The 15,674-nt window shown below is 43.4% G+C and overlaps 2 protein-coding genes across 2 annotated transcripts in view; one reads left to right on the top strand and one right to left on the bottom strand.

The window, feature by feature from the left end:
- The window catches only part of LOC308523056 (uncharacterized protein), a 113,751-nt gene extending 109,015 nt beyond the window's left edge, over positions 1-4,736 (bottom strand). The window contains exons 1-2 of the mRNA XM_081096721.1: positions 4,601-4,736; positions 2,810-2,904 (exon numbers count right to left, since the gene is read on the bottom strand). Coding sequence (XP_080952847.1) covers positions 2,810-2,904 — 95 coding nt within the window. The 5' untranslated portion in view covers positions 4,601-4,736. The remainder of the gene's footprint in view (positions 1-2,809; positions 2,905-4,600) is intronic.
- Positions 4,737-7,214: 2,478 nt separating this feature from the next.
- Positions 7,215-13,675, top strand: DSEL (dermatan sulfate epimerase like; the record flags this gene model as incomplete). The annotated part of the gene is made up of 1 exon (XM_081096452.1): positions 7,215-13,675. The coding sequence occupies one exon, from the start codon at positions 7,215-7,217 to the stop codon at positions 10,851-10,853; it is 3,639 nt and encodes a 1,212-aa protein (XP_080952578.1). The 3' UTR covers positions 10,854-13,675.
- Between the last annotated feature and the right edge of the window lie 1,999 nt (positions 13,676-15,674).

Genomic DNA, 15,674 nt, shown 5'->3' with positions numbered 1-15,674 from the left:
AAGAATTCTGACAATAGAGGCAGTCGAGGTGTGCCTGTGTGTGAAGGGGTTTGCTTTTTTTTTTTTTTTTTTTTTAACATCAGAAGGGCATTCCTGATCACCTTAAAGTCACTTCTTCCCAAACTGTTCTGTAGTAATTGATTTATTGCCAGTTGTGCCTGGTCGCCTAGCCCAGGCTCTTAGATGAGGCGAAATAGCTGGTGTTAGGAGTGTCTTTGACCAAGCAAGGAGTATGGACCCAGTATCTGATAAACAACAGAAAGCCACGTGTTAATACATGAGTAAGAGCAACTCTGGGACTAATCACAAAATGGTGACGGAAAGCCCTCAGGACTTGATTCAAACAATTACCAACAATTTGCATATCATGGATTGTTAGAATCAGTGGGCTAAGGCAGGGTTTTTTCAAACTCAGCAGTATTAACATCCTGGGCCGGATAATTCTTTGCTTGGGGGTGGGGATGGGGCTGGAGGATGTTTAATCCTTGGCCCTGCCCACCTCATGCCCTCAGTCCCCCATGCCCTAGCTGAGACAATCAACACATGCTCCACTGTCCAATGTTTTCTGAGGAGCCAAATGTCCCTGGGGTTTGGGGTTGAGAAACTGGTATAAGACAGGGAGGGGACAGAGAAAGAGCCCCATCTCTACTCCCCTTGTCATTTCACTTTGTCTAAAATTGTCCTTCAGGGTAAGAGCAAAACTGTATATAAGCAGATGTGGTAGCAATAATGCTTCCCACTTAAAAATACAAGGTTTTACCAGTAGTGGACTTCTGGGGAAACTTCTGTCCTCAGAACTTGGCTTTGGTATTTTAAAAGTTTTAAAAATCCGGTTACTGTCAGAGAGGCTCCTGTAGAGCTGAATAAACCAACTAAACCAGCGGTTCTCAACCTGTGGGTCATGATCCCTTTGGCGGTCGAACGACCCTCTCACAGGGGTCGCCTAAGACCATCCTGCATATCAGATATTTACATTATGATTCATAACAGTAGCAACATTACAGTTATGAAGCAGCAACGAAAATAATTTTATGGTTGGGTCACAACATGAGGAACTGTATTTAAAGGGCCAGAAGGTTGAGAACCACTGAACTAAAGGAAGACTCCCAGCCACATCTTCATTGGCAGCTCTGCCGGCAAAATCCCTGTCACTTTGAGATGTTGTGCATTCAAAGCAGTTGCAGAAAGAGTATTTCCACATTCTACTGCCCGCTTTAAATCTGTGGTTTTCGTCTTTCTTATCGGTGTGGCCTATGATTGCTGGTCAATTGTGCAAAAAAATTTTGCAGCTTAAGTTTGGTGTCTGTTTCTGTACCATAACAGCTGCTCTCTCCCCAAATGCTGGGGCAAACACTGGTTCTCAAGAGCTCGTGGGTCACTAGAATACACATCTCGCCTTGTAATTGGTTCAGGAAATCTGCATCTGAGCTCTCAGCCAAAACCATATGAAGGAAGGGCAGGGGTGAAGGGAAGAATAATGAAATCACCCACGTTCTCTGTAAGCCCGTGGGCTAGAGATCTGCACGTGCTCAGTTGCTGAATGAACCGCGGTTAGTTCTTGGATATCTTTGCCCCAATTATTAAGAGATAATCAATACAACAGATCATCGACAAGAGATTTCAGTCAAGGGACGTCATGTGGTATCTTGGTTTGTTTTAACTGCTTGCACTTTATCCCTCTATAAGCAATGGAGTATATACCTTAGGCTCTGAGGAACTTGAAGTTACCGATCTTAAGACATACAATTCTTGCAGAGATTCTCCTTATCATGTTGGCTGACTTTCTAGTCTTAGGTGGCACGTGAAGTCACCCCAAGACACAGTTCCAATCACTGATCCTACAGTAACAAGTTTCTGAGCACGGCTGGGAGAGAACAAGTTCCTGATTCTGCTCTTCAGGGGTTTATGACTTTGTTCCTCTTCTGCCATAAAATAAGGGTGAGACTCCATGTTCAATATTCAACATGCACTCCACACAAAGTGCAAGGCTCTGGTCTAGCTGTTAAAGAATGAAAAAGAAGAAGGAGGGGGAGGAAGAAAGGGAGGGAGGGAGGGAGAGAGGAAGGCCCTGCCTTGGGAAATCTAGTCTAGAAAGTGTCATCTCTGTTTTAAGTGGTTTAGCTGGTAGTTTGGTTGAAAGATATTCAAATAAAAAAACCAGATTTTCATAAGTGCTTTGAAATCACGAGTAAAATCTCATGTAGATTTAAGATCTTTGTATATAGCAGAAAATCCCCAGAGCAATAGACTGCACTGTTCTTCTTTTACATAAAATAAGATACTGTTCCAGGATTCTGAATTTAGCAGCTGTTGGTGTACGTGTCTCTTGCCGCGCTCATAAAGGTTTTTAATGTACAATCACATAACATGTAGCTCATCCCTTCTACAGTTAGATGCATTATTTATAACTAACTTTGTATCATCTCCACATGTTGAAGGAGCAATAAATAATTGGACCTATCCATTTTTAGTTCTCAGAAAACAAGATTCTCTTCATTTTTCTTTTTTAAATTTTTATTTGTTGATTTTAAAGAGAGGAAGAGAGAGAGAAATATGAATTTGTTGTTCCACCTATTCATGCATTCATTGGTTACTTCTTGTGACCCAGGATCAAACCTCGGTATACAGGGATGACGCTCCAACCTACTGAGCTGCCTGGCCAGGACCTCGCTTCATTTTTCATAGTGCCATCTGCCACTCACCCTTTCTGCCAGAGATTAGCATTGGTCCACTGTAGCTCCTGTTTTATTTCAACGCACTCATAGCTGGGAGACGATGCTGCTTAATGTGAATTAGCCTAAAAGCTCACCTGAAGATGCCGACGTTAGCTGCATCCCACAGCTTCAACACCCATGCAAGGGGCCAACCCAAAAGGCCACAATGTCTATACCTGGATCCATTCATCTGTAAAGTGAAAACGGTCATGTTGATGTTAATAAATCTGAAAAAAAGATCAGATGCAAGTTAAAATATTCACCTGCCAGATGTTAGTGCTCATAATAACCTCCATGATTCACCTTGCCTTAGTGTCATGGGAAACTTGGGATCCACAGGATAAAAGAATGCCATCCACACATTTTGTTCTGAAGAAGTGTGCATACTTATTCACTCGGTGTATAGCACTAATTCCTAGGCACTTTCCAAAGCACCTCTTTGCAGAAAACTATAGGAATCTCTGCAGTTGGGCTCCTCGTTCCCCCAACTCTATGCTCTCCCATAACTGAGGTTGGAAGCCATGAGTCATCTTCCTAAATTGTGGACCACATAGGGGGACGAGCCAGACTTTCTCAGGAAGTTCTGTTTCTGGAGTTCAGAGGAAGACTCATGCTTCACAATGAATGTCAGTGGAGGAGACCAGGCTCCACGTGAAGCCCACTGTTAAAGGTTCAACTCATTTCAAACACAGATACAGCGCTTACAGAGGGGATGGGTGACTGCTTGGAAGTTGAAGGAGCTTTGCACAGAGCACAGGAGTCAGTCAGGTAAATATTAAGCACAAAACAAATGCTCTAAGGGCTGACTATAGACCCAAATCACAAAGTGCTTGAGTGACTCATTCTGGTTGGGGAAACCTAGGAGGTATTTAGAGAGGAATTTTTAAGCATCTGAGCTAAGATGAGAATGATTAAAAGAATTTCAATAGACAAGTTTCAACTAGTAAGTGAGGGTGGTTGGGCAGATGATGCTGTGCAGGGAGGAACGGGATAAGCATAGTTATCAAAGTGCCAAAGCAAAAGCAACTTTGACCATTTGGACTGCGGTGGGGTTCCCAAGGGGACAAAATAGAAGGATGAGGAAGTAGAGTCACTTTTCACCTCCAAGGTAAATAATTGAAATTTATTCTCCTAGCAATGGTCTCTTGTTTGGTTTTACCAGGAAGTGATCTTAGCAAGACACTCTTTCTTTTTTTTTTTTTAATTTTAATGGGATGGGCTTGTTCATTTGCAACTCTTCATATTTCCCTGTGTTCTTATTATTGCTGTTATTCGTGATAGTTGAGGTCAGATCTCGGGTTGGTTTACACGTAAATATAACCTCCGATACCTGTGAGGAGTTCAATAGGTGGAGTATAACAGGATTCACAGCTGCCTTAGGATTCCCTAACCCTAGAATTGCAATACGTGTCATAGTAGCCAAGGGACTCCGTTTTCGCCGGCCATGGGTCTTTACTCCAGTTTCCATTTCTTTAATAAGAAAAGAGGTTCCTTCCACCTGCTTGTTACCCACATTGCCGGAGAAATGATTTCAATCCATAAAGCTAATGAATATTTTTTTGGCTCCCCCTGATCTTTAGCATCTGTGGCCCTGAAGTCACTCTCCTATTACTCTGGAGCACTGATTTTGCTTTCCTATATGACAGCAACTTCAGCCAGACTGCCTGTCATCCCTCCCCCGCCTCCCCGCCCCCCCCCAGCCCTCCCTCTTCCTAAAGGGTGAAGGCTGACACCCACCGCCTCACCCACCAGCCCCTGCTTCTCCCATTTGTCCTCAAGCCCAGCGCTTCCTCCATCTTCCTCCCACCCCGCGCCCTGTTACAGTGGTCCTCGCCCCATAACCAAAGAGACTGGCAGGCGGGCGAGAACTTCAGACACTCACACACCCCAAGTCCCGGCTGGCAGATCCCGTGGTCCCGGAGGCCCGGCGGCCGCGGCAGCCAGGAACGCGCGGGCCGCGAGCCCCTCCGGATAGGAGAGGAGAGCGCTCGGCTCCGCCCCGGCCCCGCCGTCGCCCGCTCCTGTCCCGCCCCCAGCCCCGCAGCCCCAGCACCCAGTCCCTCTGGCCCCGCCCCGGCCAGAGGCCCCGCCCATCCCGACTCGTGTCGCCTCCTCACCACCGCCCCCAGCCCGAGGCCCCGCCCAGGCCCCGCCCCTGTCTGGTCCCGCCCCGCCCCCGGCCCGCGGAGCTGTCTCTCGCCTCCCGGGCCGCGCGGCCGGAGCTGGCACGAAGGAGCGGCGGCAGCGGCGGCTTCGGGCATCGCGGCTTGGGGACGCCGGCGCTCCGCTGGACACGGCGTCCCCGAGAGCGTCCTCCGCGCGCGGACCTGCCTCCCGCGGTCCCGGGCGGCCCGGGGACGTCCGGCGTTCCCCGAGGGCAAGCGTGTCCGCGCGGGGTGGGGGACCAGCGCGGGGCTGCAGCCTGTTGGAGCTCGGGGAGCGCGGGGTCCGGGGCTCCGGGGACCCTGCGCGGAGCCGCACGGCCAGGCCTCCTGCGCACCGCAGTTCTCTCCAACTCCCCGCCTCCGCCGCATCGGGGCCCAGCGCCGCCGGAGGACCCTGTCCGGATCTGCGAAGGTAAGTGGACTTGACCATTCAGGGGTCTTCTGTCCCCAAACCACCGCCGGAGTTCGCGGAGCGGGAAGCGCAGGATGGGGGCGGCACGTTCGTAGGAAGCGTATTTAAAAAACGCAACAGGCGGGGCCGAGCAGGAAAACTCCTCGGGTTAACGTTTCCCACGGAGAGGAGACTTGTCCAGGACTGAAACTTGGGTAGGGTTCTTCCCATCCGAAGACTCGCAGGGACTCCTTAAGTCTGGGTCTGAGCTCCCTCTGCTGGTTCCTTATGAGGATGGAAAGCGAGGCTACAGGTGAGAGGTGGGAGCGGAACTGCCCTTCTCTGCTCCCACACATTGTCATGATTTCTCCTTTGAGGGAAGTGACTGGTCCCTTACAGGGACACCTTCTGATCCCATGAAAGCTAAACCCTCAGACGGAATCTAAAAAGGTCCTTGCAACTTTTGCTTTTCATCGCTGAGTCGTTTGTGCCTGAAACAACAAGAATCATAGCAGGACTCACTGGGTAAACTGCATTCGAATAAAAACATTGTATTTATTTTACATTTTAAATTAAATCTATTGGGGTGACATTGCTTAATAAAACTATATAGGTTTCAAGTGCACAATTCTGTGATACATCATTTGTATATTGGCTGTGTGCCCACCACCCAAAGTCAAATCTCCTTCCCTTAGTCACCATACACTGGAACCCCTCTACCCCTCATTACCCCTCACCCCCTTAAAACATTTTAAATGGCTAAAGCCAGCCACAGTTAAAATAAATACCGTGGGGCAAAGTTATATCTTGTAGCTGCTTGTCATCTGCCACTATTCTTTGTTATCCTAATGTGTGCATTTAAAGGTATAATAGTAATAAAAAAAGAATCAATTGAATAAACTTAGATTGTATTTAATAACAGATTTATTGTGATTCCGAAATTTCTGTCCAGTACACGAATTGAGATATCAGTTTATATCCACTCCCAGCATACCTGTAGCCTCAGAGAATTTTCTTTGTGTTTTTTTTTCCTCCCAGAAAGGAATGTCATGAAAAAGGAACAGAAAAGAGCCGTCATTGTTGGTGAAAGGGGAGTTTTCTTTCCCCGCTGGTGGTTACTTCATGATTGGAAGAGATGTACCTAGGTGGCTGAAGAGATTAGATTTTTCTAGCTGTACAGATGAAGCTGATAAAAGAAGACATGAAAATGCTTCCTCTGGGTCATAATAGGCTGATAAGTAAGAAGGCCTGAAAAAGACAGATTTGAAATGAGGGCAGGAATTTTGAGATTTTTAAAACCAGGTAGGACTTTGGACACTTATTGAGGATGTTTTTCTCCCAAAAACGAAGAAGAAAAAATTCTCAAAGCCCGAAGTGTAAAAAGTTGAGAAGAAAAACAACCGAATCCACCCCAAGGATTTCAGACTTTGTCACTTTCTTTGGGTAGACACACACACAAGGACATCACCCACGTTTGGTGATTTTATTTCCGGCGATGGTTTCCTATGCTAGGAATGACTTCATTTGGAGTTTGGAGTGCTTTTTTCTTCCTTTTTCTTTTTCTTTTTCTTTTTAAACAGTGTGTGTTTTGACACTTCATGTTAAATTTATGCAAAGGAAGTAAATCCTAAAGTCATAGTATGTTTGAGTCTGTATATCACTGTTTGCTCTGTGATATGGAAAAACTAGAGGATTTAACATTCCTTGAAATTTTATTGGAAGCGAAACTGTGTTAGTGACGCAGATATACAGTGTAAGTTTTCTCTTTTTGGCAATCGTATTTGCTTTGAAGGAGCAACTATCAGCTGGATTTCACAGCATAAGCGATTTATAGTCTTTGTTTTATCAAGGCCTTAAATGGGTGTTTTATACTGAGCAGATGGGAACCACATTGAGCACTCTGTTTGACATGATTGCCTAAGGAAAGGAACTCCCTGATGGATCATGGCGTTAATGTTTACAGGACATTTCTTATTTTTAGCATTAGTGATGTTTGCTTTCTCAACTTTTGAGGAATCTGTAAGCAATTACTCTGACTGGGCAGTTTTTGCAGATGATATAGATCAGTTTAAGACACAGAAAGTGCAAGATTTCAGATCCAACCAAAAGCTGAAAAAAAGTATGCTTCATCCAAGTTTATATTTCGATGCAGGAGAAATCCAAACAATGAGACAAAAGTCTCGCACAAGCCATTTGCATCTTTTTAGAGCTATTAGAAGTGCAGTGACAGTCATGCTGTCCAACCCAACATACTACCTACCTCCACCCAAGCATGCTGATTTTGCTGCCAAGTGGAATGAAATTTATGGTAACAATCTGCCTCCTTTAGCACTGTACTGTTTGTTATGCCCAGAAGACAAGGTTGCCTTTGAATTTGTCTTGGAATATATGGACAGGATGGTTGGCTACAAAGACTGGCTAGTTGAGAATGCACCAGGGGATGAGGTCCCAGTTGGCCATTCCTTAACAGGCTTTGCCACTGCCTTTGACTTTTTATATAACTTACTAGATGATCATCGGAGACAAAAATACCTGGAGAAAATATGGGTGATTACCGAGGAAATGTATGAATATTCCAAGGTCCGCTCATGGGGCAAACAACTTCTTCATAACCACCAAGCTACTAACATGATAGCACTGCTCACCGGGGCCTTGGTGACTGGTGTAGAAAGAGAGCCTAAAGTAAATTTATGGAAACAAGTTGTAGTAGATGTGATGGAAAAGACCATGTTTCTGTTGAATCATATTGTTGATGGTTCTTTGGATGAAGGTGTGGCATATGGGAGCTACACAGCTAAATCAGTCACACAGTATGTCTTTCTGGCCCAGCGCCATTTTAACATCAACAACTTGGATAATAACTGGTTAAAAATGCACTTTTGGTTCTATTATGCCACCCTTTTACCGGGCTTCCAAAGAACTGTGGGTATAGCAGATTCCAATTATAATTGGTTTTATGGTCCAGAGAGCCAGTTGGTTTTCTTGGATAAGTTCATCTTAAAGAATGGAGCTGGAAATTGGTTAGCTCAGCAAATTAGAAGGCACCGACCTAAAGATGGACCAATGGTCCCCTCCACTGCCCAGAGGTGGAGTACTCTTCACACTGAATACATCTGGTATGATCCCCAGCTCACCCCACAGCCTCCTGCTGAATATGGTACTGCAAAGATGCACACATTCCCTAACTGGGGTGTTGTTACTTATGGGGCTGGGTTGCCAAATACCCAGACCAATACCTTTGTGTCTTTTAAATCTGGGAAACTAGGAGGTCGAGCTGTGTATGACATAGTTCACTTTCAGCCATACTCCTGGATTGATGGGTGGAGAAGCTTTAACCCAGGACATGAGCATCCAGATCAGAACTCATTTACTTTTGCTCCCAATGGGCAAGTATTTGTTTCCGAAGCTCTCTATGGACCTAAGTTGAGCCACCTTAACAACGTATTGGTGTTTGCGCCATCACCCACGAGCCAGTGTAATAAGCCCTGGGAAGGTCAACTGGGAGAATGTGCACAGTGGCTCAAGTGGACCAGTGAGGAGGTTGGTGACGCAGCAGGGGAAATCATTACTGCCTCTCAACACGGGGAAATGATATTTGTGAGTGGGGAGGCAGTGTCTGCTTACTCTTCAGCAATGAAGCTAAAAAGTGTGTATCGCGCTTTGCTTCTCCTAAATTCTCAAACTTTGCTAGTTGTCGATCACATTGAGAAGCAAGATGATTCCCCAATAAAATCTGTCAGTGCCTTCTTTCATAATCTGGATATTGATTTTAAGTACATCCCATATAGGTTTATGAACAAGTATAATGGCGCCATGATGGACGTGTGGGATGCACACTACAAAATGTTTTGGTTTGATTACCATGGCAATAGCCCCGTTGCTAGTATACAGGAAGCAGAGCAAGCTGCTGAATTTAAGAAACGGTGGACCCAGTTTGTTAACGTTACGTTTCAGATGGAATCCACAATCACAAGAATTGCATATGTCTTTCATGGGCCATATGTCAATGTTTCCAGCTGCAGATTTACTGATAATTCCAACTCTGGACTTCAGATTTCTCTCAACGTCAACAATACTGAACATGTTGTCTCCATTGTAACTGACTACTACAACCTGAACACAAGATTCAGTTACCTGGGATTTGGTGGCTTTGCCAATGTGGCTGATCAGGGCCAAATCACCCGATTTGGTTTGGGCTCTCAAGCAATAGTAAGGCCCGTAAGACAGGATAAAGTTATTTTCCCCTTTGGATTTAAATTTAATATAGCAATTGGGTTGATTTTGTGCATTAGCTTGTTGATTTTAACTTTTCAGTGGCGGTTTTACCTTTCTTTTAGAAAGCTAATGCGATGGATCCTAATACTTGTTGTTGTCTTGTGGTTTATCGAGCTCCTGGATGTGTGGAGCACTTGCACTCAGCCCATCTGTGCAAAATGGGCACGGACGGAGATGGAGGCCAGCACGAAGTCTGTGTCTTCCCAAGGGCACCACGTTGATCGTCCCGATGTTGTCATTACCTCACTTCCTGGTTCAGGAGCTGAAATTCTCAAACAACTATTTTTCAACAGTAGTGATTTTCTCTACATCAGGGTTCCCACAGCCTACATTGATATCCCTGAGACGGAATTTGAAATTGACTCCTTTGTAGACGCCTGCGAATGGAAGGCATCAGATATCCACAGTGTGCATTTCCGTCTACTCCGAGGCTGGCTGCAGTCTTTAGTCCAAGATACAAAACTGCATTTGCAAAACATCCATCTGCATGAATCCAGTAGGGGTAAACTGGCCCAATATTTTATAGTGAATAAGGACAAGAAAAGAAAATCGAAGAGGAGAGAGTCTTTGTCAGAACAAAGAAGTAGAATGAAAGGCGCCTTTGATAGAGATGCTGAATACATTAGGGCTTTGAGGAGACACCTGGTTTACTTCCCGAGCGCACGGCCTGTGCTCAGTCTAAGCAGTGGGAGCTGGACCTTAAAGCTTCATTTTTTTCAGGAAGTTTTGGGATCTTCGCTGAGGGCATTGTATGTAGTAAGGGACCCTCGGGCGTGGATTTATTCAATGCTGTACAGTAGCAAACCAAGTCTTTACTCTCTGAAGAATATACCAGAGCGCTTAGCTAAACTGTTTAAAGTAGAGGGAGGTAAAGGCAGATGTAGCTTAAATTCGGGCTATGCTCTGGAGTATGAATCATTAAGGAAAGAATTATCAAAACCCAAGTCCAACGCAGTCTCCTTGTTGTCTCATTTGTGGTTGGCACACACAGCAGCAGCCCTGAGAATAAATGCAGATTTGCTACCTACCAGCTACCAGCTGATCAAATTTGAAGATATTGTGCATTTCCCCCAGAAAACCACTGAAAGGATTTTTGCCTTCCTTGGCATCCCTTTGTCTCCTGCTAGTTTAAACCAAATATTGTTTGCCACTTCCACGAACCTTTTCAATCTTCCCTATGAAGGGGAAATATCACCAAGTAATACTAATGTTTGGAAACAAAACTTGCCTAGAGATAAAATTAAACAGATTGAAAACATCTGCTGGACACTGATGGACCGTCTAGGATACCCAAAGTTTATGGACTGAGTGCTGCAGGTCAGCAGAAATTTGCACTAATACTTTCTAACCCAATTTGTGGACATGAATTAGAAGAGTTTGTTTATTCTTGTAACTGTGTGTGTGTGTGTGTGTGTGTGTGTGTGTGAGAGAGAGAGAGAGAGAGAGAGAGAGAGAGAGAGAGAGAGAGAAGAGAATGTGTGTGTTCAGTTAATTACTTGCACAGAGAGATTGTTTTAAAAATAGACACCATATTTGGTGGAGCACAATTTAATTTTTATGTCACTACTTTCTTGCCTTTGTTTCTGAATTGTTTTCTGCTAAAGTGCTTCCACTACAGAGGTACAGATGAAGTTCTATTGTGGTCAGGAAATACAGGAAGATTTTTAAAGTTTTTGTCTTAACTCTCTTCATCTGCAACTGTGCTGATGTGTCCTGGAACCTCAAAGACTGCTCAAGGCCTTCAGTGGCTGTTTTACCCAAGCATCTCTTGCTTTTAAGATGGACTACAGAGGTTCCTTAGCTTTTTATAAAAGGTCTTCTAACATGTTTATCCTGCACTAGAAAATAAATCCTTTACTGTGTATAATGTTTAGTGATATCACTGGGGAAATGGTGGAAACTTATGTCTGAACTATAAGGTTCCTTCTATAAAATACGGATGGACATACAGAAGGAATATGGTTTTTTGCAGATCAGAAACTGACCTAAACAGCCTCCTTAACGTTTTCTCCTTTGAAGTAATGGAATCAGTCTTTGCATAATCTGGGTGCCAAGGGCTGGTGGAGTATTTTGGACCTGTTTGCCTGTGTAAAACTCCTTTCTTTGTATTGCCTCCTTGAAGCCACAGCTGCTAGCATCACACCACTCCCATCCTGTCCCTTTTGTCACTGTCATGCAGAATCAGTCGCAGTTACTGATGGCTAAACTCCCTGTATTTTCCAGGATTCCCCCCCCCCCCATGATTAATTTTGCATTAAAGCCCAACACAGACTTAGAATGAAACTTCTTTTTGTGGAATTATCACCATATGACTCAAAGGAAGCTGAGGCACCACGGGCTGCATTTTTTTTTTAGACTAGAAGCAGAGTTGGAAAACTGCCTGACTTGTCTCGCATCCTTTGAATGAGTTTACAGACTGCCAGTGTGGGCAAATGGGAGATGATGTCAGAGGCATCTGTTTCCTTTACCATCTGCATCTTATTAGAAATGTCGTCGTCATCGAATGCGGTTCATTTTCTTTTGGTAGACGCTGAAATCCAAATGCTGTGCCAGTAGAAGCCAGTGGAGTAATTACAATGTACTGGATGAAAACTATTAGGCAGTGTGGAGACTTGATGAAATCTCTGTACAGATTGCAGTCTTCTTCCTGATGTTGCAAACTGTCGTTTCCCCCAAGCTCTCTAACACTTGGGCGTCTGTTATTCTGACCTAGATAAAAGTGGTTCTTTCTCAGTACTTTGTTATTGTGACAAAATGTGCCTGCAGAGTGATAAAGCTGTGGATATGTTCCATTCCAGCGAAACCTCACTTGGCTGTCATTTCCCCCCATATAGTGTGAATGAATGCAGGCCACTCCTACTTCTGCTTATATACTCGATTTTCTTCCCGACTGCCCATGACTTTTTCTCTACAATGTCAAAATGAATGAAAGTCATATTAACATAGGTTGAAAGGGCAGCTAAAGACCTGAATCTACACTATTGCCAAGGAAGACAATAACCTTCCTATTTGAGGGTTATCAACAAGCACGTAAAATTGCTACACAGATGTTAACAATATTTTCATAATTGGTCAGAGTCTCAGTGTTTGCTTTCAATTCCCAGGATGTGGGATCTCAAATGAGATCCAATAAAAAGGCTTTGGGTTGGCAATAATATCAGGTCTGATCAAGGTAAGAATTAGACATGTGTAGGTAACAAATAAGAAAATGAAAGCTATACCACTGTCTTTCTTTTAAAATTTTATGGAAATGTGCCCATGGGCAGAAGAGAGCCATTCATTCAGTACGTGGAGGAAAGAAGGGGAAAATGAAAAAGAGTAGTTCTGTGAATGAATAAGGGAACATGTTATTGATAGCTAATGAAAGTGACATGGTTAATAAAATGTGCTTCACAGTGTATCCTAACTTGCACCTCCTCCTCCCCCAGCAATGTCAAGGTGAATTTTCCTGTCCCTGTACTCACCCCCTCCTGCCCCAAGGGAAAGTTTACTGAAAGAGAAGACCTATTTGCAGATGCTCCTGTGAGGAATATTCTATGTGGAGAGGCATTGAACATACATGATATGTTCATGCTTGGGGACCCCTGCCTTGTCATCTCAATACCTAAGGTGACTGACCCTCCCCAAACACCCAGGTCCTACACTCTTAGGATGTTACCTAGGAAAAAATTTGACCAGATTCTACACTTACTCTTATCATCTTAAAAATAAAGCAGCAATGATCACTATTGTGACGCTTCCAAAAGAAACAAAATGTCCTCTGTAAATTCGATCCCTTCATTAAATTCCCCAAACTTCAGTCCAGTTGAGATAAAAAGCCATTATTAAAATAAGAGCATTTAAGTCTTGAAACTTGGAAAGAATGTGTTTTGCTGGCACAAGTAACATAAGTAAATATAGTGATAATCTGTTTTTCCAAAGTGGAATAATGTTAATTACTCATTTTGGATGGAATGTGCTCTACCCAGAGTTGAATTTACTGTAATAAAAATTCCAGGAAGGATAGGAAATGGGAGAATCTGTTCAGGAGAAAAAAAAGATAAATCTATGAATGCTGTTTAATTTATATAAACCTGGAGAGGCACAAGTTTTAAGCAGATGACACAAGGATGCCTACATATTAGGCCTAGACCCCATATATTGGACATTTGATTGACATTTTTATTTAGACAGGAAGAAGTAGTAAATGCCTGGCAAGAATGGGATGGTTATGTCAAATTCCTAGGCATGGAAGAGGACTGGCCACATCACCCGCAGTGAATATATTCAAACAAGAACTACTCCACACTCACGTATGTTTTGTTTCTTCTGTGGATGTGCTACCCTCTTTTGGCCACTTGTAATTTATGTGATTTGTCAGTAGAGTTTGGGGTGCATCATCATAGATCCCAGACAGTCCTGATATATAAAGAATATCACATTCAATTTTCTATGAGTAAATATTAACAATGATTTAAAAAATTGCTATGTTTGATCATAAACTACTTCATTGGGACTACATGTATAACAAGACTCCTCTCTTACTAAATAAAAAGCTATAAGCAAGTTGGCCATGGTTGGGATAATTTGTAATAGCCCTCTTCTTTAGGTCTTGGGTAACTGTTAGGATTCTGTATGGAGCTGAGAAGGCAGACAATGGGAAATACAGTTGAATATTGACATATAGTCCTACACTTTCAGCCACTAAACTTGCAACATTCAGTGGTGGGCAAGCCTTGCTTCTACTCTTCTAATTTAATTCCAAGTTCTTTCTCTGACTTGCACTGTCTTCTGCATTCATCTTCCCAACTTACTAAATGGCAAGAACATCCCTATACTATGTATTTGTGCTCTCTATCTGTCCCTCCTGCCACTGGTAAGATCTTCTAGTATTATCTCTCTAAAAAGAGGTTCTTGCAGGTTGCTTGAGACATTCTAAGTCAGTGGTGCATGAGGTTGGCACAGGGAAGACTTTTTTTTAAAGGGATGTAGCATCTATCATGAATTAATCTCAATATGTGCTACAAATTGAACCATAAGTTTTCATGTATCTCATTACAATCCTCACAAGAACTCTCTATGGTACTTATTTACAGATAAATTTGAAATCCATATTATCTCTATGGGGAATATGCTTTGTGAAATAATGTTGAGTGAATTTACAATTAATTCACTGTTTACCATACTTTTTTTTAGCTATGTCCAGGTATTGATTAGCATGAGGGAAGAACACAAAAATTGGTTGACTATGACCCTACTCTGTAGGGAATTGGCAATCTCTAGAGACTTCAGAATTTATCAAGGGGAAGAGAGGCAGGCAGGTAGAGATGCCACTGGATGAAAGGCATCAGAAAGTCTTATCTGTCCTGTAGTTGACACGGTTTATTTGTTTCTGAAACTGTGGTTATGAGGGAAGAGTAGTTTAAAGAGGAAGTTTTTGGTAAATTTGGATAGAGATCACCACCTATTCTTATTTAGGTTTTGACTCTATAGTTGGCAATGACACCTGCCATTGATTTCCAAAGGGGCATGCAAATAGAACAGAAGCACTGGCACTTGCCCGCTTCCTATTGCCTCTCACTCAACTTCCCCAGCACATTTACTACAAAGAAATTCGGCCAGTCACTGAATGCCAATGCCCTGAAGAGCACATGGTCTGCGGAGTTCATGCTGGTTATTGCTGGTAATGACAGGAAGAATAACTCAGTGTATTTCATCTTATTCACTTTAATGCCATACATACCAAAGGATTATCTCAAAAATTAATCTATATACAATAATGTTTTCCTGGTAATTCACATGTCATTCACACATATAATTTGGGTTGGACTAAAAGTACCTTATCCTCTGCTTGGTGCTTTGTACATTTGGATGCTTTCTGTCTTCCATGGCTGTAGGTGAGGACCCAGGAGCAAATCCCAGAGCCTCCAGCCAGAAACTCAGCCTCCCAATGAAAAGTACACCTCTGCATTGGGACCAAATGCCACAGACCTGTGAGAGTGGGGCTCATACTCTTTATAGACAGGGATTCCTTTGCTATGGTTGGGTTTTTTTTTTTTTTTTTTTTTTTGGATATTGCTGTCCACACCCTGCTATGGTTCACTGTATGTGAATTAGAAAACACTATTGTGTTGATCCTGTAGTATGCCA

This window comes from Myotis nattereri (genome assembly GCF_964212035.1).
Source record: "Myotis nattereri genome assembly, chromosome: 8".
Taxonomy (NCBI): domain Eukaryota; kingdom Metazoa; phylum Chordata; class Mammalia; order Chiroptera; family Vespertilionidae; genus Myotis; species Myotis nattereri.
This window is presented reverse-complemented; position numbering and strand designations above follow the sequence as displayed.